This window comes from Rhincodon typus, chromosome 33 (assembly GCF_021869965.1).
Source record: "Rhincodon typus isolate 14 chromosome 33, sRhiTyp1.1, whole genome shotgun sequence".
Classification (NCBI taxonomy): domain Eukaryota; kingdom Metazoa; phylum Chordata; class Chondrichthyes; order Orectolobiformes; family Rhincodontidae; genus Rhincodon; species Rhincodon typus.
In genome coordinates, this window is record NC_063364.1 from 15,357,395 (window position 1) to 15,383,739 (window position 26,345).

Genomic DNA, 26,345 nt, shown 5'->3' on the forward strand with positions numbered 1-26,345 from the left:
TGTGTGTGAGAGAGAGATTGTGTGTGTGTGTGTGTGTGTGAGAGAGAAAGAGAGATTGTGTGTGTGTGAGAGAGAGAGAGATTGTGTGTGTGTGTGAGAGAGAGAGATTGTGTGTGTGTGTATGAGAGAGAGAGATTGTGTGTGTGTGTGTATGAGAGAGAGAGATTGTGTGTGTGTGTTTGTGAGAGAGAGAGATTGTGTGTGTGTGTTTGTGAGAGGGAGAGATTGTGTGTGTGTGTTTGTGAGAGGGAGAGATTGTGTGTGTGTGTGTGCGTGAGAGAGAGAGATTGTCTGTGTGTGTGTGCGTGAGAGAGAGAGATTGTCTGTGTGTGTGTGTGTGTGTGTGTGTGTGAGAGAGAGTTGTGTGTGTATGTGAAAGAGACAGAATGTGTGTGAAAGAGAGACTGTGTTTATGTGTGTGAGAGAGAGAAGAGTGTGTGTATGTACGTGTGTGAGAGAGATTTTGTGTGTGTGAGAGAGAATGTATGTATGTGTGTGTGAGAGTTTGTGAAAGAGTGTGTGCGTGAGAGTGTGTGTGTGAGTGAGAGACAGTACGTCTCTGTGTGTGAGTTGGTGTGTGAGAGAGAAAGTATATTCCATTCTAAGTTTGATGGTGGGATGAAACTTGTTGATATGAATATGTCGTTCGTTTCTGTGATTCCTTGCCATGAGTCCAAAGAAAGAAATTGTTGTCAATATATCTGGTGTATAGCGTTGGTCAGAGGTTCTGTGCAGCAAAGGAGTGTTATTTGAACTTGTGCATGAAAATTTTGGCACATTGGGTTGCAAATCTAGTCCCCATGGCTGTTCCATGTGTCTGGATGAAGAACTGGTTGTCCAAAATGAAGATGTTGTGGTCTAGGACGAAGCAGATGAGTTAGCTGTCGGATGGTGTCTGGAAATTGGCAGTAGGCGATATTGAGTACTGAAGTTGTTGCAGCAATGCTGTCATCGTGGGATATGCTGGTGTAGAGTGCCAAAACTTCCATTGTGTTGAGGAATGTTCCTGGTTCGACTTGTCCATGGATGCTGAGTTTCTGTAAGTCATCTGTAACATTGTGACAGAAACTGGGGTTTCCCTGTACAACAGGTTTCAAGATGCCCTCAACATAGCCAGAGAGGTTCTCACACAGGGTGCCATTGCCTCATTCTCTCCTTCCCTCCATACACATATGCACACACTCACTTTGTTTCTCTCCCTCTTCACACACACACTCACTCTTGCTCTCTCCCCCGCTCCACACACACACTCTCTCTTTCTCTCCTTCCTCGCTCTCTCTCTCACATACACACACACACACACACACACACTTATAAATCTTTCGGGTATATTTTTATTTGCAGATGCATTCTATTTTGTTCAAAAAGCACACAATTCATTGATAGTCAATGTGGTGTTTTATAAATTCCTACTTTGGAAACAAAACCAGTCTAACTGCAAACCAAAACACAAACAGATTCTAAACAAGGTGTCTCACCTAACATGTATTGTCTGACCTAAAATGTCATCTCCTCTTTACACTGATAAAACCTTCGGTTTTCTCAAGGCAGTGACTTGAAAGAAATTTGGAGATTTACATATACATATTAATCAATTAAAACCTTCTAACTGATTAAAGATTTAACAGCATCTTTGGTTTGTTTAATACATCCTCATCAATTGTGTGACCGTTTGATCTAATACTTATAAATTCTGTGTTCTGTGTGCTTCTTTCTTACTTCACCTGACGAAGGGGCTACACTCCAGAAGCTTGTGTTTTCAAATAAACCTGTTGGACTATAAGCTGGTGTCACGTGATTTCTGACCAGATTAGCCATGATCTTATTGAAAGGTGAAAAAATGGCCTACTCCTGCTCCAATTTCAAGAATTCTTATGGTTCTCCTGTTCCTCACTGCTCCTGACATGTTTACAAGTAAAATCCCCACTCCCCACAGTTGCCATGTTTTAAATATATCGGTCCCAGAATAGCAACTTATATTCTGAACTGGCAGCAGGAAATTAACACTAAAACTTTCTTTTAAATTTTAGCACTAAACACAAAACAATTGAATTACATGTCGCTGATGATGTTGCAGTTCCAGAAGACGTTACCAGTTTCTCGCTTGCGAAGACAATTTGTAAAATTGAAGGTGAACTGGAGGATGGCTCTCCAGCAGGTTTGGATAATGAGGTCATGCCCATTTTCAGCAATGAAATGGGCACAGGTGAGTCTGAATGCATTGCATTCTTATTTCTCTGCATTAAGCAATTCAATTGTTAAAATCTGTGGTTTTCCTTCAAAAAATAACTTGCAGTAAGGTTATCAAAAACTAATTTAACTTGTTACTAAAACTGAGCAGAAGAATTTTAATAAAATTGCACCACAAAATTTGCATTCTAAATTTCAGGTTTCACAGAATATTGTAAAAATTGGGTCACATTTCAAGTATTGAACAAACCAGTGAAGCTTTTTTTCCTGCATTCACTTGAGTTCAGTTCAATGATTGATGATTTAGACCAATTCATTTTACAGTTGGGCATCACTGACATTTAATATGAAGTGAGAGAGAATAAGAAACTGTATGTGTTTTCCAGTTCCTCATTGGGCAGCATTATGAAAAGAAAAAGGTCAGTGAAAAAGCTTAGAATTATTCTACATGAACTAGGTTTTGTATCGATCTAATTGCAACTATGTTATGGAGGACAACATTGTGAATTCCGAAGCTTTATACAACTCTAATTCTCACTTTATTATCTTGTCATGAAAATTGAAAAAGCACGAAAATGGTAGTTAAAAAGTTTCAAAATATCAGCCATTGCAGAAATTTCTCTTGTGTAAACAAAACTCAAACTACCAATAATTTTATTTTCTATTCTTTCATGGCATATGGGCAATGTGGTCCAAGCCAGAATTAATTGCACATTCCTAAGGGAAATGATAGTGAGCTGCTTTCTTGATCTGCTTGTCGTGCAAAGAGGAAGTTTCATGATTTTAACCCAGTAACAGGTCATATAGTTTCAGGTCTGGATGGTGTATGGCTTCGAGGAGAATTTTCAGGCTCCCATGCATCTGCTGCCTTTGCCCTTCTAAGTCTATGGTCTCCAACAAACAACTGGTCAATTGTAGAGTCCCTGACATTCGATCTCACTACCTGCCTGATTTCCTTGTCATGCCCGTCTCTGACTGTTGATGTCACCATTCATCTGCATTTCTCTGTCACGCGCATGTTTGTTGCCATACTGCTGCAAGACTTCTGCTTCAGGAAGCCATGTAGCTGGAGAAAAGTGTATGCTCTTAACAGGCTTTGCCAGCTTGTTGTATTGTATTTCAGTTTGGTCCAGATGGACTGTCATTGCAGGATAAAGTAAGTTTTCCAGTGACAATGCAAACAAATAAGTAAGAAATAGGCTAGGAATTGATATCTGAAGCCAGTATATTACAGTACTAGAAACATAGGAGGATGTTCAGTGAGTCATGTTCATGCGGACTCCCTGCAAGAGCAGCTCAGTTAATCCTGCTCCTCTATCTGTTCTCTGTAGACCTGCAGTTTTTTTCGGCTGCTTGGGAGAGGCTAGAAAAACTTGGGTTGTTTTCTCTGGAGGAGCAGAGGCTGAGGGGAAACTTGATAGAAGTCTATAAAATTAGGAGAGGCATAGATAGGGTTGATGGTCAGAATCTTTTTCCTAGAGTTGAAATGTCTAATTCAAGGGGGCATGCATTTAAGGTGAGAGAGGGAAAGTTCAAAGGAGATGTGAAGGGCAAGTTATTTTTACACAGAGAGTGGTAGAAGTGTGGCACGTGCAGCCAGGGATGGTGGTGGAGACAGATGCAATAGGGGCATCTAAGGGACTTTTAGGTAAGCACATGAATATGGAAGGAATGGAGGGATATGGACCAAGTGCAGGTAGAGGGATTAGTTTAATTTGGCGTCAGGTTCAGCGCAACATCATGGTGACATATGCCCTGACACACTCGTCACGTTACCATACATCAAGAACATTTCCGACTGACCACAAGACTCCTATGACCATTGGGCATCAGAGTGGCACACAAACTTATGTCAACCCTACACCAGCTGCTAACTTGAACCAAAGACCCCTTACCCACTATGGACAGAACCAACGTGATATACAAGGTCCCATGCAAAGACTGTGACAAACATTACATTGGACAGACAGGAAAGAAACTGACCACAAGAATACATGACCACCAACTAGCAACAAAAAGACATGACCAGTACTGACTCGTCTCCATTCACACAGATAAGGAGAACCACCAGTTCAATTGGGACGACATCAGGATTCTAGGACAGGCCAAACAGAGACAAGCACAGGAATTTCTAGAGGTTTGGTACTCATGCAATAAACACGTAGAATTAGACTCTATATATACACCACTGCGAAGAAAAACCGAAAATGAGGTACCAAATTCTAACAGATCCCAGAGTTTAAACACCCGGCGGACAAACAGAACAGCGCTTCATTGGAGGTTGCACTGATGATGTTACCCAGCGGGGTAATGAAACGTCTGCGAACTAATGAACCAGCTCAGCGAGCAAACCAACCACAGCATCCACAACCTGAGCTACAAATCTACTCAAGAACCTTAGGCCCATTCCTGTGCTGTACTGTTCTATGTTCTAATAGTGGAGCCTTTAAGCCAGCTTGAAGTCCCACACCCAGAATACATTTGTGCTTCTTCTAACTGGTTTTCAAAGTGAAGGAGTGAGTACTGATTCATCACCTAGGAGGCGTGGTAGTTATTAATCAGCAGGAGATATATCCTTGTCCATGTTTGACCTGATGCCATGAAACTTCAATGTTGAGAACTTTAAGAGCAACTCCCTTCCAACTATATACCACCATAGGGAGGCATGGTGTCTCAGTGGTTAACACTGCTGCCTCACAGCCAGGGAACCAGGTTCAATCCCAGCCTTGGGTAACTGTGTGGAGTTTGCATATTCTCCCCATGTCTGCATTGGTTTCTCTCTGGTGCTCCATTTTCCCTCCACAGTTCAACAGATGTGCAGGTTATGTGGATTGGCCATGCTAAATTGCCCCATGGTGTCCAGGGATGTGCCGGCAAGATGGATTAGCTATGCTAAATGCAGGGTAATAGGTATAGGGTGGATTTCTGGGACTGGGTTGGATTCTCCTCAGTGGGTTGGTGCAGGTTGATTTGTTGAATGGTCTTCTTCTGCACTGTAGGGATTCTGTGATTCTATGGCTCTGGTAGGACTTATTTTGCCGGTGGGACAGGACATACCCAGGGATGTTATTGATGGTGGCTGGACCACTGTCTGTCAGATATGATTCCATGAGTATAAATATTTCAGGCTGTTACTTGAACAGTCTTTGAGACAGCTCCCAATTATGGCACCACCTCCTTGATGTTTGTATGGAGGACTTTACAGCATTTCAAGGGCTGAGTTTGTTGTTATTATCTATGGTGCCTAGTTCGATGCTGGGTGATTGTCTGGTTTCATTCCTTTTCTTTAGCCTTTGTAGCAGATTGACTCAACTGTTAGACCAATTCAGAGAGCATTTAGAGTCAACCACAGTGCTGTGGGTCTGGAATCACTGTAGACTTGACCAAGTAAGAGGGCAGATTTCCTTCCTTCCATCTGTTGAGTTGTTTGAGAAAAGGATTCTAGGGCCCAGCAACCTTGCAAGCATTCATGTAACGAGAAAAGGAACATGAGCAGTGACAGAAAGCATTCAAATTACCGTGTTCTTAAAAGCACTGGATCGGATAATAGGAATTAGGTCACTTGCTATCGGCAAATTCAGTGAAAAGAGTTTTCTTTCCTTCCTAAATCAAATGCAAGTTAATAATTGGAATACCTAAAGAACCTAACGATAGATTAATTCAAGCTGCTTAAATAAATTGAGTCAATATTTGAAAAATTATTTTTCATATTCTTGTGAAAAAAATCACATTTTATGTGACTAGTAAACTTATTTATTAAGGAATCTGTTTTGATTATGTTAAAGGTTATATATGTCAATTGTGAAAAAGACACCAAAATAAACCAGGAATCTTTGTTCTAGTGTGTGTGGAAAAAAATAATGTATAGCCAAAAATGCTGAGGCAAAAAGGTTTTGCATTTCGCCACATGCTCTTTTGTTAATTTCCTTTTGATTTATCACAATTCATGTGGGTAATAGCTAGTCCAAAAGATGAGGAGTTCAAAACCTTGGCTGTCTGAGAGAGGTGCAATATGTGCAGTTGTGGAACCAAATAACTTTGGATAAGGCTGATGGATTATTAGTATCATCTTCTGCAACATGAGGCCTAGATTTACAGCTTTTTGTTTGATGTACTACCAGATGGCATTTTCTTGCAGGATGCACACAATGCGTGAACAAAAACTGCAATCTGTGCAAAATCTGAGCTTTATGTTACATTAAGACATATGTTTGTATGGAAAGATCAGTTCTGGTTCCATATGTGGGCAGGTAAAAACCAGACTTTTGTTACCACTCCAAACATTAGTTGGTGCCGTGTGGGTGGAAGGGGTGCAGCTTTACCATCTGAGGGTGGTGAGACTGGCAGCAGCTTTAATGTTTCAGATTCAAAATTCTGATTACACTGTTTCAATTGGAATGATTCAGATGCAGTCACAATAAATTATACAGAATTAACATGTTTGGACAACCAACTTGCATATGTGAATTGACTAAAATCGATCAACTGACAGCCTTTGAATCAAAATAATGTACAACAAATTCCTATAGTATCAATTTTCAAATATGCAAGGGTAGGTGTACATATCTAACTTAAAAACATTACAATAGCTGCAATACTTTGTACATGGAGGTGAGAACATTTTGAAATTCAAATTAAATGATAGTTTTTTTTAAGAAAGGCAATTAATAAACTCGATGTGTAAATAAAACATTTAAAAGTAGCAATTTGTAGTAGAGAACTTGAGTATTGCTGAAAAAGGCATGTTCTTGCACTCATCAAATATACCAAATTACTCATTTGTATGATAGACATAATGTCTTTTTGGCTTGATGGCAGTGCCTGTTAGTGGGAAAGCCACTCGTGTTGCTATTATATTATAACAGTATGAATCGGCCAACTTCACCTTTTGCTCAAACTTTTGAATGCCTTATCCTTCTCAGGTAATCTAGGGTACACTGGGTACTTTTCACAACCAAAGTTGATTGCTTTGGAGCATTCTGTGAGTTTGCGCAATATGCAGAGGGAAATTATTCGATCAGGGTAGCTGTTATCCCACAGGCTTGCATTAAAATATTAATACACAGGGTCCTGCTCTTCGCAAATGATAAGAATATGTACACACACTGTGCCTGTTTCAACTCAACAAAATAGGTGACAGCCATTCACTGGTTCATTTCAAAGAGCCAAACCTTGCCAACTCCCTGGCCGATCAGAGTTAACTTGCCTGGTTTAACCTTAAATAAAACCTGGCTGTTAACTGTCAATCAACATTAATAGATACATTTTCCATGGCAATATTTCTACCAACCTGAGTCCACTTGCCAACTAATAATAGTATAAATGTTGGTTTTCCCCTTGAATGAGTATTCTTGTGAAATATCCTGATGAGTGAAAAAACTTTGACAAAATCTGTCTTCTTTCAGCAATTTAATCTAAAAATACTTAATGAAATTGATGGGACAGAATGACCCTTTACCATAGAATCACAGAATGATTACAGTACAGAAAGAGGTCATTCGGCCCAACAAACTAGTGCCACCCCTTGTGGTGTTTATTCACCTCTTCTTTTAAAAGCCCTAATTGAATCTACCTTCACAACCATTTCAGATAGTGCATTCTAGATTGTAAAAATACATACTGTTAAAAGTTTCTCCTCATTTAACCTTTGGTTCTTTTGCTAATCACTTTAACTATGTGTCTTCTGGTTCTTGACCCATCTGCCAATGGGAACAATTAGTCTCCATCTGCTCCATCTGGACTCATTGTGATTTTGACCATCTTTATAAAATCTTACCTAACCTTCCCTGTCCCAAGCAGAACAACCTCAGTTTTGCCAGTCTGTCCCAAGTTTTGTATCATCTGTATATTTTGAAGTTCTGCCCAGTACAGCTGTCTAAGTCATTAAAAGTACCAAAAAAAGCTGTGATTTTGTTGTCAATTACATTCATCATGGCTGAATCAGCAACACAAATATTATTGATGCATTTGTTTTGAATGTTTATATCTTATAGTTCACATTCTATATGAACAACGTCTTTGTTTGGGGTGATCTAGCCAAGTCAGTAATTGGGTTCATCATCCTGGATTAGGGAAAGAACAACAACTTTGTTCCAATTTGTTGATTGGTACTTTGTAATCCCTGCTGGAAAATATTTATATGAAGATGTTGGATGAGTTCATGGCTGTCGTGGCTCACAATTGAAGATTTGTCTTCCACCAGGTACTGACAGCTGTGAATAAGGCATATCTCATAAGGATAATATTATTACAGGAACAGATCAAAGGCTGGAAACTCTGCAGAGCATAATTCACATTCTGACTCCTCAAAGGTTGCCCACCACCTGCAAAGCAAAAGTGTGATGAAGTTCCTAGTTGTCTTGACATATACAGCTGTAACAATATTCAAGAAGTTTGACCCTGTCCAGGATAAAAGCAGGCCATTTCTTTAGCAGCCAATCCAACACCAGCGCACTGTGGCTGCTATGTACACCTTTGACATAAATTTGAAAACTCTTAAGGATGTAAATGTTCAAAGTGAATACATAAAAAGGTGTACTGCTGATTAAGTTATTATGAATTTAATTGACAATATAAACAATATTTGAACACCACCACCTGAAAGTTTCTCATAAAGTTTCACAGTGTCCTGACGTGAAACTGTATTGCCATTCCCTCAGTGTAGCTGCGTCAAAATCCTGGAACTGCCTACCTGACACCACATGACTACAGCAGTTCAAGAAGATGGCTCACCATGCCTCTATCAAGTGTAAATAGGAACGAGCAGTGAATACTTGCCTTACCTGTGATTCCCACATTCCATAGACAAATAATAAAGAAGAAATAATACCGGTGTGCACTAATATCTTCAAGGTAAGAGATAGGCCTGGAGTTTCTGCACAATTGTGCTTGTTTCTGCAGCATAATTTCCCTTTGGTCTAACAAGCACAATAGGTGGTTGAAATTTATGCATAAGTTACATTCAGCGCAATTTGACGTTCTCCAATCTTTTGCACTTGTTTTTAAAAACATCGTGGAAGCAACAGGCTATAAAACTGGCAATGAATCAACAGCGGTTTCTGCTAACTACATATTCTGAAGCTATCAAAGAGACTGCAAATTTTTATGTGCAAGATACCTTTAGGTGTGTTTTGAAATGTTTTTATAATTTTTTTTTCACTGTGTATCCCAATTTAACTGAAGTTTGAGTGGAAAATCAGGGGTGGGGAGGGATAAAATCACTTTTTCAGAATCGATAGAATCACCAAACACATCGAAAGGGGAAACTCTACCCCATAAAATGTTTGCAAACCTTAATAATACACCACATGCTGCATTTACCTAGATAGCTGTACTGGGAAATTCGCATCACAGGAAAATGCTCTTCTGTGAGTATATATTTGACTTTCATTGTATTTATTTGTTTGACTATTGACTTTTGGGTTCATCTTTGTTCAAAGAAGCTCTGTTGATACTCTGGTTGAGGGGAAAAGGCTGCCTATTTTTGATCAAATTGTGCTTATAGGTCTGCATTTCTTGCTGCAATATTTGTTCCATCTAATGCCGCATATAAAACCCTATCACCTGTAGGAATGCCTCAATGACTTTGAAATATGAATGTTGGTGTGTGTTCTGAAGGCCATTTGTAAAGTGAGTGGCTGTGCTTGAGGGGAAGCTATTCCTTTGATGAATATGGAATGTAGTTTTACAGAGGCTTTCCCATCCTGCTTCTAGGTCAGCTAACTGTAACTAAAGAGAGCTGCTAATACGCAGGTTTTAACAACTTGTTACAACTTTTAACAACACCTGTTAGACTTTACATTTGGATCCTAATCTTTTATCCTGTCTGGGATTCCTCTTCTATCCTAATTGAAGAACTTGCTGCATGTCAAATTAGACATGTGAAAAAGAATTTTCCCAATCCATTAGAGCTGGATGTGGAGGGCAAACAGGCTGGGGAAGTTAACAAGATAGGCTGCCATTGTAACTATGTGCCAGTGTCCCTTTAAATGGAGAGATGCTTCATTACTGTAGTCGACACATCATTCTACACCTTTCTTCCCACCTCCTGATTAATCTGGTCATCCAGAGGCAGCCTGCTAATTGGTTTACACTACAAAAGAGCAACTGCAAAGCATGCAAATCATGGAATTAGGTTCCCAACTCAGAAGTTGCCTTGGCATAAAGGCAAGAACTAAGGTGATAAACTTGGTCTTTAATCACACATTTTAATGTGATCTTTTTAGTTCTTTTCCCTAATGACCTCTTTTCCACCTTTTCATTTCTGATCTTGTTCTAGTAAGGCTTGGAATGCTCTGTACTCTAAATGTTGGACTTTTAAAAAGTTATTTCTAAGGTAACTTGCTATAACCATATTTTACTGAATACAACATGTTCAGTTACTCCGTCATTTATATTCAGTAGCTCAGTGTCAATGTAAAGATAGCTAATGTGAGTATCAATGTCGTTCTTCCCTGGTTGTTTCCATAATGTACAAATTACAAGGTATTGAAGTGCAGCAACAAACCATTCAGTCCAAAGGGTCCATGATAGTGTTTTGCTATACATGTTTTCCCGCACCCATCTTCATTTAAGTCCATTAGTTTATCTTTCTATCCTTGCATCTTGCATTTGCTTATCTAACTTTTCTTGAATCATGAAAATATAAGGAATAGGAGCAGGAATTAGTCCCTCAAAGCTACACCACCATTAAACAAGATTATGGCTGACTTGCCCCATGCCTCAACTCCTGTATCATGCCAGATCATCATGGCTGTCAACTCCACAATATTTCAAAAATCTCTGTGTCTGCTGTTTATGTAATTCCAGTAATCCAGCCTCCACAACTCTCAGGGTAGAGAATTCACTTCCCTTTGAGAGAAGAAATTCATTTGTATGTTAGTTTTAAATGAATATCCCCTAATTCTGCAACCATGTCACCTAATTTGAGATTTCCCACCCAGTGAAAACATCTTTTAAACAATCACATTGTCAGGCCACCTCAGAATCTTACATGTTTCAATGAAATCACACTTGATTCTTCTAAACTCAGATGACTGAAGGTCTAATCTGTTTATCCGTTGTTGATAAGTCTACTCCTACATCCCAGGAATCAGCCAAGTGAATCTCTTTTGGACTACCTGTAATTCCAGTATATCCTTTTTAAAAACGGGAATGAAAACTATGCACAATACTCCTGATGCATTCACACCAACAGCCTGCACAGTTGTAAAAACACTTCCCGATTTTTAAACTCCAATAAAGACAAAATTCCATTTGCTGCCTTAATTACTTCATAGATCATAGAATCCCTACAGTGTGGAAACAGGCCTTTCGGCCCAACAAGTCCACACCGAACCTCAGAGCATCCCACCCAGACCCACCCACCTGTAACCCACCTAATCTACACATCCCCGAATACTATGGGACAATTTAGCATGGCCAATCCACCTAACCTGCGCATCTTTGGACCATGGGAGGAAACCAGAGCACCTGGAGGAAACCCACGCAGATATGGGGAGAATGTGCAAACTCCACACAGACAGTTGCCTGAGGCTGGAATCGAACCCGGGTTCCTGGCGTTGTGACGCAGCCGTGCTAACCACTGAGCCACCTTGCCGCCCTACTGAGCCACTGTGCCGCCCCACTTCATGCTAATTTTTGTGTTTTACGCACAAGAAAACCAAGGTCCCTCTGTACTGCACTTTCGTGAGTCCATTTAAAAAAAATAGTTTGCTTTTTGATTCTTCTTACCAAGGTTCATAAGTTCACAATTTCCTACATTAAATTCCAACTGTAATAGAGTCATACAGCATAGAACAGGCCCTTTGGCCCACCATGTCTATGCCGACCAACAAATTCCAAACTACACTAATCCCATTATCTACACTTGGTCCATGGCCTATTAAGCCCTGGCATTTTAAGTACTCTTCCAAAACATTTCCTGAATGTTGCGAGAATTTGCCTCTACCATCCTGTCAGGTAACATGTTCCATATTGCCTACTTTCTAGGTGAAAAAGTTTTTCCTCAGATCTCCTCTAAACCACTTGCTCCTCACCTTAAATTTATGCCCTCTGGTCTAGATACACCTGCCATGGGAAAGAGATTCTCACAATCTACTTTTGTCTGTGCCTCTCATACTTTGTATACCTCAATCAAATCCCCCTCAGCCTCCTCTACTTCAAGGAAAACAAACCCAGCTTATCCAGTGTCTCCTCATAACTGAGACTTTTCATCTCTGGCAACATCCTGGTGAACCTCCTCTGTATCCTCTTCAGTGCAGTCACATCCTTCCAATAGCATAGAGGCCAGAACTGCACACAGTCTTCCATCTGTGGTTTAACCAATGTTTTATTAAGTTATAACGAGACTTCCTTACTCCGATATTGTGCACCCTTACAAATGAAAGCAAACATCCAGTATGCCTTCTTCACCACCCTGTCTGCAAGTGCTGACACTTTCAGAGATCTATGGACTTGTACACCAAGGTCCCTCCATTCCACAGTACTCCCTAGGGACCTGCCATTCATAATGTATATCTTTCCCTTTAGACCTTCCAAAATGCATCATCTTGCATTTTTTGGATGAATCCATCTGCCATTGCTGTGCCCAATTTGCCAGCTGATCAATATCAGATTGTAGCCTGAGACCGTCCTCCTCACGATCAACAATAATACCAATTTTCATGTCATCTGCAAACTTACTAATTATACCCGTATACATTCACATCCAAGTCCCTGATCTACATAACAAACAACAAAGGTCTCAATACCAATTATTGTGGTATGATTGCCATATGTGGAGGTGTCGCATGCCAATACCAGATCTTGCTTGGGATAATAGTGTGGCAATATCGTTGATGATCATAGCTGCTTCTTCACTTCCCTGAAAACTATGGCTTGGCCATGCAACCATTTCCAAGGCTGACCCTTTCTTAAGAGATGATGCAAAGGTGCCAGTAGGAAGGCCAGGCTTTGTACGAACTTTCCGTAATAATTCACCAGCCCAAGGAAAGATCTAAGCTCTAGTACAGATGTGAGAGCCAGGGCACCTTTAATCACCCTTACTTTATCTTCTAATGGGTGTAGCCCAGTCTTGTCAACTCTGTAGCCCTAGTAGGTCATTTGGGGTGTCTGGAAAACACATTTTTCCCTTCTGAGGTGTACGCCCACTCGGGAGAAATGCATAAGGACTATGTCCAAGTTCTCTAAGCGCTCCTTAATGGTCTTTCCTGCTATGAACATGTCATCTAGATAAATGATGACCTGGGGTAGATCTTGTAAAATGTTCTCCATTGCCCACCGAAAAGTTGCACAGGCTGATAATACCCCAAATGGCAGTCTCATATATTGCTACAAACCCTTATGGGTATTAATTGTCACATACTTCTAGGAATCCTCATCTAACCGCTATTGCAAGTACGCATGGCTCATGACCAGCTTCAAGAAGGACAGCTCCCCCACCGCCTGCTTTGCGTATAAATCATTTGTGCGAGGGATTGGGTATTTACCAACTGCAAAAAGCAGTTTACCATTTGTTTAAAATTCCCACAAAGGTGAACAGCCCTGTCAGGCTTCACAATCGGTACAACTGGTGCTACCCATTCCACAAACTGCACTGGTTTGATGATTCCTTCTCTTTCTAGCCTTCAGATTTCTGTCTCTACTTTTGCCCTTAAGGCAAGTGGCACTGGGTGAGCCATTCAGAATCATGGAAATACTTCCAGGTCAGCATACAAGATAACCTTGTCTCTTTTGATAGTCCCTAGACTTTCCTGAAAATCTTCTCAGCATTTAATCAGGACTCCAGTCATAGAGTCATAGAGCTGTACAGCATGGAAACAGACCCTTCAGTCCATCTTGTCCATGCCAATCAGATATCCTAAATTAATCTATTCCCATTTGCCAGCATTTGGCCTATTTCCCTCTATTCTGTTCCTATTCATATACCCATCTAGATGCCTTTTAAACGTAATTGTACCAGCCTCCACCACTTTCTCTAGCAGCTCATTCTGTACAAGCACCACATTCTGCACGAAAAGTTGCCTCTTGGGTCCATTTTAATCTTTCCTTTCTGAACGTACATCCTCTAGTTTTGGACTCTGCTGCCCTGGGGAGAAGATCTGGGCCAGTCACCCTACCTATTCCCCTCATGATTTTATAAACCTGTATAAGGTCACCCCTTAGCTTCTGATGCTTCAGGGAAAATAGCCATAGTCTATTCAGTCTCTCTCTATAGCACAAACTCTCCAACCCTGGCAACATCCTTGTAAATCTTTTCTGAACCCTTTCAAGTTTCACAAAATCCTTCCTACAGCAGGGAGACCAGAATTGAACGCAGTTTTTCAAAAGCCTAAACAATGTCCTCGGCAGCTGCAACATGACCTCCCAACTCCTATACTCAATGCTCTGACCAATAAAAGCAAGTATACCAAATGCCTTCTTTACTATCCTGTCTATCTGCGACTCTACTTTCAAGGAACTGTGAACCTGCACTCCAAGGTCTCTTTGTTCAGCAACACTCCCTTAGTATTAAGCGTATAAGTCCTGCACTTATTTGCCTTTCTGAAATACAGCACCTCACATTTATATAAATTAAACTCCATCTGCCACTCCTTGGCCCACTGGCCCATCTGATCAAGGTCCCGTTGTACTCTGAGGTAACCTTCTTGGCTGTCCACTACACCACCAATTTTGTGTCACCTGTAAACTTACTAACCATACCTCCTATCTTCATATCCAAATAATTTATATAAATGACAAAAAGCAGTGGACACAGCACTGATCCCTGTGGCAGACCGCTGGTCACAGGCCTCCAGTCTGAAAAGCAACGTTCCAACACCACCCTCAGTATTCTACCTTCGAGCCAGTTCTGTATCCAAATGGCAAGTTCTCCCTGTATTCTATCCGATGTAACCTTGCTAACCAGTCTACTATGTGGAACCTTGTCAGATGCCTCACTGTAGTCCATATAGATCATGTCCACCACTCTGCATTCATCAATCCTCTTCGTTACTTCTTCAAAAAACTCAATCAAATTAGTAAGACATGATTTCCCAATCACAAAGCCATGTTGACAATCCCTAATCAGTCTTTGCCTTTCCAAATATATGTAAATCCTGTCCCTCATGATTCTCTCCAACAACTTGCCCACCATTGATGTCAGGGTCACTGGTTTATGGTTCCCTGGTTTTTCCTTACCACCTTTTTAAAATAGTGGCACCACATTAGCCAACTTCCAGTTTTCCGGCACCCCACCTGTGGCTATCGATGATACAAATATCTTAGCAAGGGGCCCAGCAATCACTTCCCACAAAGTTCTAGGGTACACCTGATCAGGTCCCAGGGATTTATCCACCTTTATGCGTTTTAAGAAGTCCAGCATCACATCCTCTGTAATATGTACATTTTACAAGATGTCGTTATTTATTTGCTGAAGTTCTCTAGCTTCCATATACTTCTCCACAATAAACATTAATGCAAAATAATCATTTATTATCTCCCCATCTCCTGTAGTTCCACACAGAGGCAGCCTTGCTGACCTTTAAGGGGCCTTTTCTCTCCCTAGTTAGCCTTTTGTCCTTAATGTTTTGTACAATCCGTTTGGATTCTCCTTAACCCTGTTTGTCTCCTTTATGCCCTCCTGATTTCCCTCTTAAGTATACTCGTACTGCTTTTATACTCTTCTAAGGGTTCATTCGATCCCTGCTGTCTATACCTGACATATGCTTCCTGCTTTTTCTTGACCAAAACCTTGATTTCTATAGTCATCCAGCATTCCCTACACCTACCAGCCTTGCCCTTCATACTAACAGGAACATACTGTCTCTGGACTCTGGTTATCTCATTTTTGAAGGCTTAACATTTTCCAGCCATCCCTTTACCTGCGAACATCCGCCCCTAATCAACTCTTGAAAGTTCTTGCCTAATACCATCAAAATTGGCCTGCCTCCAATTTAGAACTTTAACTTTTAGATCCAGTCTATTCTTTTCCATCACTATTTTGAAACTAATAGAATTATGATCACTGGCCCCACAGTGAACTCCTTCTAATACCGCAGTCACCTGCCCTGCCTTGTTTCCCAAGAGTAGGTCAAGATCTGCTCCTTCTGTAGTAAGTACATGCACATACTGAATCAGAAAATTTTCTTGCGTACACATAACAAGTTCCTCTCCATCCAAGCCCTTAACACAATGGCAGTCCCAGTCTGTGTTTGGAAAGTTAAAATCCTCTACTATTGCCACCCTATTATTCTTACAGATAACTCAGATCTCCTTACAAATTTACTTCTCAATTTCTCGCTGACTACTGGGGGGGTCTAAAGTACAATCCCCATAAGGTGATCATCCCTTTCTTATTTCTCAGTTCCACCCAAATAACTACCCTGGATATACTCCCAGGAATATCCTCCATAAGTATAGTTATAACGTTATCCCTAATCAAAAACACCATCTTCCCCCTCCTCTCTTGCCCCATCTTCTTTCCATCCTTCCTATAGCATCTATACCCAGGGACATATAGCTGCTGGTCCTGTCCATCCCTAAACCACGTTTCTGTAATTGCTATGATGTCCCAGTCCCATATTCCCAACCATGTCCTGAGTTATCTGTCAGGCCTCTTGCTTTGAAATAAATGGGATTTAATTTATCAGCCCTACCTCCTTCTCTGCTTTGTTCCTGCCTGAGTGTTAGACTTGCTCCTCTTCCCAACTGCACCAGTGTCAGACTGATCCCTTTTCTCACTATCTCCCTAGGTCCCGTTCCCCCGTTAACCCCCCCCCCCCACCAAGCCAAACTGGTTTAAATGGTCCCAAGCAGCTCTAGCAGATCTCCCCACCAGTATATTAGTCCCTTTCTAATCCAGGTGCAATCTGTCCTTCTTATACAGGTCACCTCAGAAGAGATTCTAATGATCCAAAAATGTGAATCCTTCTCCCCTGCACCAACTCCTCAGCCACGCATTCATCTTCTCTATCCCCCTATTCCTACTCTCACTAGCTCATGGTACCAAGAGTAATCTAGATATTACTACCCTCAAGGCCTATTTTTTAACTTCCTGCCTAATTTCCTATATTCTCTCCTCGGAACCTTGTCCTATTCTCATCCTGTGTCATTAGTCCCAATGTGTATGACAACTTCCTGCTGGTCCCTCTCTCTTTTGAGAATATTCTGCATGCTCTCTGAGATGTCCTTGATCCTGGCACCAGAGAGGCAACGTATAATTAGATGTCTTGTTGTCAGCCACAGAAACACATGTCTGTGCCTCTGACTAGAGACTCCCCTATCACAACTGATTGCTTGGAACCTGACATACCACTTGTTACATTAGAGCCAGTCTTAGTACCAGAAACCTGGTTGTTGGTGCTACATTCCCCTGAGAGTCCATCACCCCTACATTTTCCAAAACAGCATACATGTTTGAGATGGGGATAGCCACAGGAGACTTCTGCACAACCTGCCTCCCTCACCTACCTTTCCTGGAGGTAACCCATCTACCTGACTGTATCTATGGTTTTTCTCCCTTCCTGCAACTACCATCCATTACATCCCCTAGCTCCTGTAAATTCTTCATTTCCTCTAAGTGCCGCTTTAACCGATCCATGCAATCCAACAGGATTCGCAACCAAACAGACTTCCTGCAGACATAATCATCAGTAACAATGAAATTCTCCCTAATCTCCTACATCCAACAGGAAGAACACATCATTCGACTAAATGCTATCTTTGCATCTTAACAATCCACAGACCCAGAAAATAGCACAGTCTTACTGCTCTAAAAACACTGTTCCAGGATAACTTAGTATTTATGTTTTATATTTTTAAAGTTTAGACAAATCTCAATAAATAGAGGGAGAACTAACTATCTGGATACAGAAGTGGCTTGAAGGTAGAAGACAGTGGGCGGTGGTGGAGACCTGCTTTTCAGACTGGCGGTCTGTGATGGGCGGTGTGCCACAAGGATTGGTATTGGGTTCACTGCTTTCCATTATTTATATAAATGCTTTGAACGTGAACATAGGAGGTATGCTTAGTAAGTTTGCAGATGACACCAAAATTGGAGGTGTAGTAGACACCTGAGGTTACCTCAGAGTACAACGGAATCTTGATCAGATGGGCCAATGAGCTGTGGAGTGGCAGATGGCATTTAATTTAAATAAATGTGAGGTGCTGTCTTTCAGAAATGCAAATCAGGGCCGGAGTTATACACTTAATAGCAAGGTCCTGGAGAGTGTTGCTGAACAAAGACACCTTGGAGTGCAGGTTCGTAGTTCCCTGAAAGTGGAGTCGCAGGTAGATAGGTTAGTGAAGAAGGCGTTTGGTATGCTTGCCTTTATTGGTCAGTGCATTGAGTATAGGAGTTGGGAAGTCATGTTGCGGCTATACAGGACATTGCTTAGGCCACTATTGGAATACTGTGTGCAACTCTGGTCTCCCTGCTATAGGAGACTTGAAAGGGTTCAGAAAAAATTTACAAGAATGTTGCCAGAATTGGAAGGTTTGAGCTATAGGGAGGGGCTGAATAGACTGGTTCTGCGATCACTGAAATGGCTGTGCCAGTGTCAACCTCCATTAGGACTGGGTGACCATTTAACCAGATGTTTATTTTGAATGCTTTTGATTTGAATGTTGCTAAGCAATTTAACTTTTCCAAACCAGCTGTAGATGGACTTTCCAGGGTGTTAGTCTCTTGGATACCAATGTATGAGTTCTGTTACTCAATTTAGGTCAAGTGAGACTCTTTTGTTGTCTTGAATCTATGTTCTAGCAGCAACTGCAATAGCCTGCTGGATCGGATCCTCAAGAAAATTTTATTCATTTGGCCAATTGCCTGCCCTCAAGTGGTGTTCCCCAAGCTCAGTCGGACTGGCAAGGGTGTCCACTTCTCTTGGAATACCCTGTAACTCATGATGGATTGATTGATCGATTTATTGTCACGTGTACCAAAGTACAGTGAAAAACTTTGTTTACAAGCAGTACAGCCAGATTATAGTAAGCAAGGATGTACACATCAAAAAGACTTAGAGGCATACAGGTTATCTTGCACAGGGTGTGTGCTAGGTGAGTTCAACGTTAGCAAGATTGGCATTATTTGAGGCTAGAGAGTCCATTCATCATTTAATAATGGCTGGGAAGGTGGTCCTGAACCTGCTTGTGCGTGTGTTCAGGCTTCTGTATCTTCTGCCTGACTGAAGAGGTTGTAGGAGGTCATTACCAGTGTGGAATGGGTCTTTGATTATGTTGGCAGCCTTTCTGCAGCAGCGAGCCATGTAAGTGGAGTCCGTGGATGGATGGTTGGCTTCTGGGATGGTCTGGGCTGCACACACCACCTTCTGTAGTTTCTTATGGTCCTGGGCAGAGCAGTTGCCATACCAAGCCGTTATCCACAGTCAGTATACTTTCAATGGTGCATCTGTAGAAATTGGTGAGGGCCTTTATGGTCATGCCAAATTTCCTGAGCTACCTGAGGAAGAAGAATTGTTGTTGTGCCTTCTTGACTGTTGCATCTACGTGGCAAGTCCAGGATAGGTTGTCGGTTATCGTCACTCTCAACTTGACGCACTCCGCCCTCTCAACCTCAGTTCCATTGATGTAGATGAGGGCGTGTTCTCCTCCTTTCTTTAAGTCAATGATCAGTTCTTTAGTTTTGCTGATGTTGAGAGAGAGGTTGCTTTCATTGCACCTCATCACCAAGCCCTCTGTCTCCCTTCTGTATTTTGACTCGTTGTTAGATACCTGTCCCACCACGGTGGTGTCATCAGCAAACTTGTAGATGGCATTCGTTCAGAATTTGGCAACACAGTCACAGGTTCACAGGGAGTATAGCATGAGGCTAAGGGCGCTTCCTTGGGGGTCTCCAGTGTTGAGTTTTATTGTGGAGGAGGTGCAGTTACCTATCCTCACTAATTGCGGCCTATGGGTCAGAAAGATGAAGATCCAGTTGCAGACGGCGGAGCCGAGACCAAGGTCATGGAGTTTTGAGATCAGTCTGGAGGGGATAACGGTGTTGAAGGTGGAGCTGTGGTCAATGAACAGGAGTCTGACATAGGTGTCTTTGTTGTCCGATTGTTCCAGGGATGAGTTCAGGAGTAGGGATATGGCATCCACTGTGGACTTGTTATGTCGGGAGGCAAACTGTAGAGGATTGAGGCAGGCTGGGGGACTGGAGTTACTCCACTTGTCACATTTTCCAATGATAAAGCCAGTTGTAGCACCTGTTTGAAGTCTAGTTGGGCTTCAGCTAGTAGGTGATTTTGCATGGTCACGTCATTAATCCCACATACCTAATAGTCTCTCAGCATCTCATTAAGGGTTAAACCAAAGTCACATGCCTCTGCAGTTTGTCTTACCTCAGTCAAAAATCCCAATTCGGATTCCCCTGGTTGTTGAATCACCGAGTAAAACCAATAGCATTTCAGAATTAGAGGAGGCTTGAGTTTGTAATATTCCTTAACTAAATCCGTTAATTCTTGAAAGGTTTTAGTATCTGGTGCCTCGGGGAAAGTTCGGCTCCTAATAATCGAAAAAGCTGCAGGTCCACAAGATGTCAGGAGAATTACTTGTAAGTTTTCATCTGCCCCAATGTCATTTTGTCTTTCTAAATACTGGGCCCAGTCTTCAATGGCAGGATTGAACAAGTCAAACTTCCCAAATAACAGTGTGGTGCCAGAAATGGCTACCCCAAGTGAAAGACAACTGTGGTGAGCAAATTTCTTCAGAAGCATGTTTTTCTCGTCACCACTGAAATAACTCCATAGAGGCCTGTATCCCGTCACCAAGTTGCCCTTTATTTATGCGTGGAGAGTTCTTGACACTGATCCAGCCAGCTCTCAGAGTGAACAGATTGTCTGACACCCCTGTTCTTATCTGTCAGCCAGGGCTCCCTGATTGGACCAGATTAGCAGCCCTAGTCAGAGACCTCAAATTTTAAGATGTCCACCTGGCTGACCGCGTTACGATCACTACAATACCCATCTAACCGAATAGAGAAAAAAATTACTAATTTTAACTTTGTAGGACATGGCACTGTGGCTCAGTGTTTAGCACTGCTACCTCACAGTGCCAGGGATCCAGGTTCGATTCCAGCCCTGGGTAACTGTCTGTATGGAGTTTGCACATTCTTCCCAGATGCTGTAGTTTCCTCCCACACTCCAAAGAAGTGCGGGTTAGGTGGATTGGCCGTGCTAAATTACCTGTGGTGTCCAGGGGTGTGCAGGTTGGGTGAATTAGCCATTGCAATGCAGGGTTATGGGATAGAATTAAGGGCTGGGTTTGGGTGGGATGCTCTTCAGTGGGTTGGTGTAAACTTGATGGGCTGAATAGCCTCTTACCGCACTGTTGAGATTCTATGATGCTGTTCTGACAGTGATAATCTACTTTTTCTTTGTAGGGCAACCCGTCTAACTGTTAACATTATATGCACTGTAAAGAATTTTTTAAACACTTTTGTTTTCTTGAATTCTGTACAATTAAATTGATAATAGAAAAAAATAAGAAAATGTGTTTATCTGAATTCACAGAGGCCCAGATACGATTTCTGAAAGCGAAACTACGAGTAATGCAGGAGGAATTGGATCGACTCGCTCATGAATACAACAAGAAGGTAAGATTTTAAATATGTAATTACACAATATCACAAACATTTACTGTTAGCTGTATAGATGTTATAATGTCATAATCAAATACTAATAATATCATTGTCATATATTGAGTGCACGATGAATAGGTAATTAGGGAGTAATAAGAATAAACAACATATGTTAAAATACAGGGGGAAGGGATGAAATACAAAGATCACTTCACAATACAATAAATATATGGCTGAAAGTCACAAGGCTGTTGAAGTTCATTCAAAGATTTATGAAATCAATTAATTAATCAGTTTAATAAATTAAATGAATAAAAATCTGGAAATTGAAAGCTTTCCTCAGTAATGGTTACCTTGAAATGATAGTAATTGTCACGAATAACCAACTGGTTCACTATTGTATTTTAGGGTCTTTTGTGTAGTAACCTTTTATGTTATTTTATCAGAAGTGCAATGGCAGCCTCAAGTGAATATATTCAGTGACTGACCTCCATGGTAAATGAAAAGAAAAAATTCTGTCCTTGGTTCTGACTTGTTCACTTCTTTCATCAGATGAGATCATAACACCCGTAGACACAAACTCCTGACAACACATTGAAGATACCCTTCATTGTGTTGCGTTACACAACCATTGTGTTATATGCTATAAATTTCTAACAGATCTAGTAATTCAAAATAAGGCATCCCTGAGGCGCAGTGAGCCTTCATCTGCAGAAGAATTGTATTCAGCCACAATCTGTAACTTATGGCTCAGCATATTCCCCGCTCTGCCATTACTTTTAAGATGGGGACCAACACAGATTTAATGAAGATTGCAGGCGGGCATGACAGGAGCAACATCAGGGAAACCTCAAGATGAAATGTCAACCTGATGAAGCTCCAACTTGACTGCCAGCATGCCAAACTGCAGAAGCAGAGTGTGATAAACAGAACTACGTGATCACACAACCAACAAATCAGATCTCAGGTCTGCAGTACTGCAACATCCAGTCATGGATGGTGATGAACAATTAAACAACTCACTGGAGAAGCAGACTCCAATGTATCCCTATGTTGAATGACGTGGGACCCAGCACATCAGTACAAAAGACAAAGCTGGGCAAACATCTTCAGCCAGACATGCTGAGTGGATGATCCATCATAGCTTCTTCCTGAAGTTTCCAACATCAGATGTCAGCCAATTTGATTCACCCCATGTGATATCAAGAAATGGCTGCAGGCACTGGATACTGTAAAGGCTGTGGGCCCTGACAATACAGTGTGCTCCGACTAGCTGTTCCCTAATCAAGCTGTTCCAGCTCTACAACACTGGCGTCTATCTAACAATGTGGAAAATTGTCCAGGTGTATCTTGTCCACAAAATGAAGAAGAAATCCAATCCAGCTAATTATTATACCATCAGTCCACTCGCAATCATTAGCAAAGTGATAGAAGGAATTGTTGATAGTGCTATTAAGCAGCACTTACTTAGCAATAAGCTGTTCACTGACACTCAGGTCCTGACCTCCGTTCAGTCTTGGTCCATATACAGACAAAAGAGCTGAACTCCAGAGGTGAGGTTACTGCCCTTGACATCAAGGCAGCATTTGACTAAGTATAGCATTAAGGAGCTCTGACAAAATTGAAGTCAATAGATATCAAGGAGAAAACTCAACACTGGCTGGATCTATGCCTTTCATAAAGGAAGATAGCTATGGTTATTGAAGAGCAATCATCTCAGACTAATGACATTGTTGCAGGTTTTCCTCAGGGTAGTGCCCAAGGCCCAAATCATATTTGCAGCTGCTTCGTCAATGTCCTTCCCTCCATCATAAGTTCAGTAGTTGTATAATATTCAGCACCATTCACAACTCCTCAAATTCTGAAACTGTTCATATTGAGGTCCAGCAAGGTCTGGACAAAATTCAGGCTTAGTTTTTCAAGTGGCAAACAACATTTGTGCTGCACAAGTGCCAAGTAATCACGATCTCAAATAAGAGAGAATCTGAACATCATCACTTGATATTCAATGGCATTGTTATTGCCCTACTATTCACATCCTAGGGACTATCATTGACCATAAGGGAGTGCTGTGTGGCATGAAGGTGAACTTCCAGGTGGTGGTGCTACCATGCATCTCCACTTACCTGGATATGTGCAACTCCAACACTCTAGAAGCTCACACCATCCAACACAAAGCAGCCTCTTTGATTGCCACCCCATCTACTAACTTAACATTCACCACCTCTCCATCATCAAATTACAATTTCAGCACTGCAGCAACACACCAAGGCTCCTGTGGCAGCACCTTCCAAATTACCAACCTCTACCATCTAGAAGGACAAGAGCAGCAGAAGTTCACCTCCAAGCCACACAGTACTCTTTTCCTAACATAAGTGACCTTACACTCTAAGGACTGCAGTGGTTCAAGAAAGCAGCTCACCAACACATTTTCAAGAGCAACTACGGCTAGGCAATACATTGCTGCTGTAGCCAGCAACACTCTTACCTGTGAAAGAATAAAATAAACCTATCCAAATTCTGCATTTAACAGCTTCTTTCATAAATTGAATTTCCTGAACATGCTTTACAAGTGTAGACACTTGTCAGTATTGGGAATTTGTACACAGATGGTCCCACAAATAGTGAAATTAATTCCCCAAATAATTTGATTTTTCAGTTTTGCTGGTTGAAGGATAAATATGAGCCAGGACAACAAGAGAACACACCAGTATTTCTTTGAATAACGTTGTGTGATCTTCTCTGTTCACAAAATGGCCGAATATTGCTCCTTTGCTAAGCTAGGACGCTTGTAGTATCAACCCATTACAGGTATTCCGAGAGGGTGTTTGGAAATCCTGAAGAGTAGGCAGATTGAATACCAAATGATGGTTGTGAGATTTTGAGTTGGTTTGGAGTTCTCAGAGCCAGAAGGAGAAGAAATTCCAATTCACACTTATGTATTTGGAAATTAACTGTCATATCTAATTTTAGTAAGATTACTTAGGTGAAAAATCAAATGTAGAGAGTCTCAAGAGACTTTTGTCACTGACTTGGAGCTCTTAATAAATCTGTCCTTAATAGCAAAAGATGCCTCTTATAGACTTCCTGTTGTCATTTAAAACTGTATATGCTTAACTTTTAATTTCATTTATAAATATTTTAAGTATATTTAATTTACAAATGTATTATAAATATATATATATATAGGTTATTTTATCTGAGATATTTGGATAGTTAGACACAATTGTGGCCAGTGATTGCTGAACCTATGGAATACTTACTATAAGTAGTGGTACTCAGTTAACTTAAAAAAAAAAGTATCCCTTCTTGGCTTATCCTCAGCCCCTTGATGACTACTATACTTTGCATTCATTGGAAAATAAACATTTAATTATCACAATGCTAAATGAAACGATATTTGCGCCGTATGTGATGCAGCTTTATTATTACCCACGTTTTCATCGGACTCAGGGTTAAAAATATGAAGTATAACGTCTCAGTTTGTGAAAACACCTGTGACAGCATGTAACTGATGTATATTTATTTTGAAATCCTCCTTACACACTCTGTCCTCATCAGAATTAAGCTCAGGTCATTAAAAGTGTTAGTACTAGTTAATAAATAGAAACGTTTGTAATCTTTGAATGTATAATACAATTAAAACGCATTGTCTTGGGTAAATGCCAGAGTAAGATTTATGCTGAAGGAAGTTGTCAATGGTAACTGTTCTATAATGTTACACCAAACTTATGAATAGTTTTGACAGATATCTTGTAAAATTTGCCTTTAAATGAATTCTGAAATCAAAGTCTAGCTGAGAGAACCATTTGATCTTAGGAGCACCAGTCATTGTAAACATATTGATATTAAAACATCTGTGGGTATGGAAAATATTACACATGTGGTAGATATTATCTGGACTAGGGATAATTCATTACACATTTGCCTGAACTGACTTTATTTTTAACAGGGTTAGTGTTTGTTTTATTGACCGGTTTCTCTTGCCCAAAATGCCTTTCCCTCCTTCTCCCCGAACTCACGCAATGTTTAACGCTCTGTCTTAGAGCTACCTCAGAAAACTGCAAACTCTAGTCAAAATATAAATAAGGAAGGAACTGAACATCCTATTTCTGTCTCATTACCTGCATCATTCATGACTTGCCCACATTATTTATCATCACGAAATCAACATTCTCAATTGGACTCAGTTATTATGACTCATGCATTTTTAAAGAAAAATCCTACAATGTACGGTCTGTTTTCTGGTTCTTATAAGAATTAGGTATGCTCAACTTATTTTTGATATTTAGCAATATTTCTCCAGTCATTTTTGTGTGCAACAATTTTACTTTGGCCATTTACTAGACTTGGAAAAAGTTAGAGATAAATGCTGCTGAATGGATTTTGTCGTCAGCTCATGAACTCAACAGAGATATTCCAGAAGCAACTTTGAGTTGATGGTACAGGAAGGAAGAAAAAAGATGTACTGTAGACTGGAGAGAGTCTATACCAGGATGAGTAAAAGCAGTGCATAAGCATTCTATCACCAGAAGATAGAAAAGTGTTAAACATTTAGAGAAAGGTACTGTAAACTATAGTTGTAGTTCTT

At 40.8% G+C, this 26,345-nt stretch overlaps 1 protein-coding gene across 6 annotated transcripts in view; it reads left to right on the plus strand.

Moving 5' to 3' along the window:
• Positions 1-26,345, plus strand: part of tex9 (testis expressed 9) — a 125,099-nt gene that overhangs the window by 62,216 nt on the left and 36,538 nt on the right. For 3 of the 6 annotated variants that reach the window (XM_048615980.1, XM_048615981.1, XM_048615982.1), the window contains 2 exons: positions 2,031-2,206; positions 21,687-21,769. In XM_048615980.1, the coding sequence (XP_048471937.1) occupies positions 2,031-2,206; positions 21,687-21,769 (259 nt within the window). Of the gene's footprint in view, positions 1-2,030; positions 2,207-9,538; positions 9,558-10,496; positions 10,526-13,837; positions 13,896-21,686; positions 21,770-26,345 lie in introns of those variants that run through there. The other 3 variants (XM_048615985.1, XM_048615984.1, XM_048615983.1) reach the window with 3 other exon arrangements.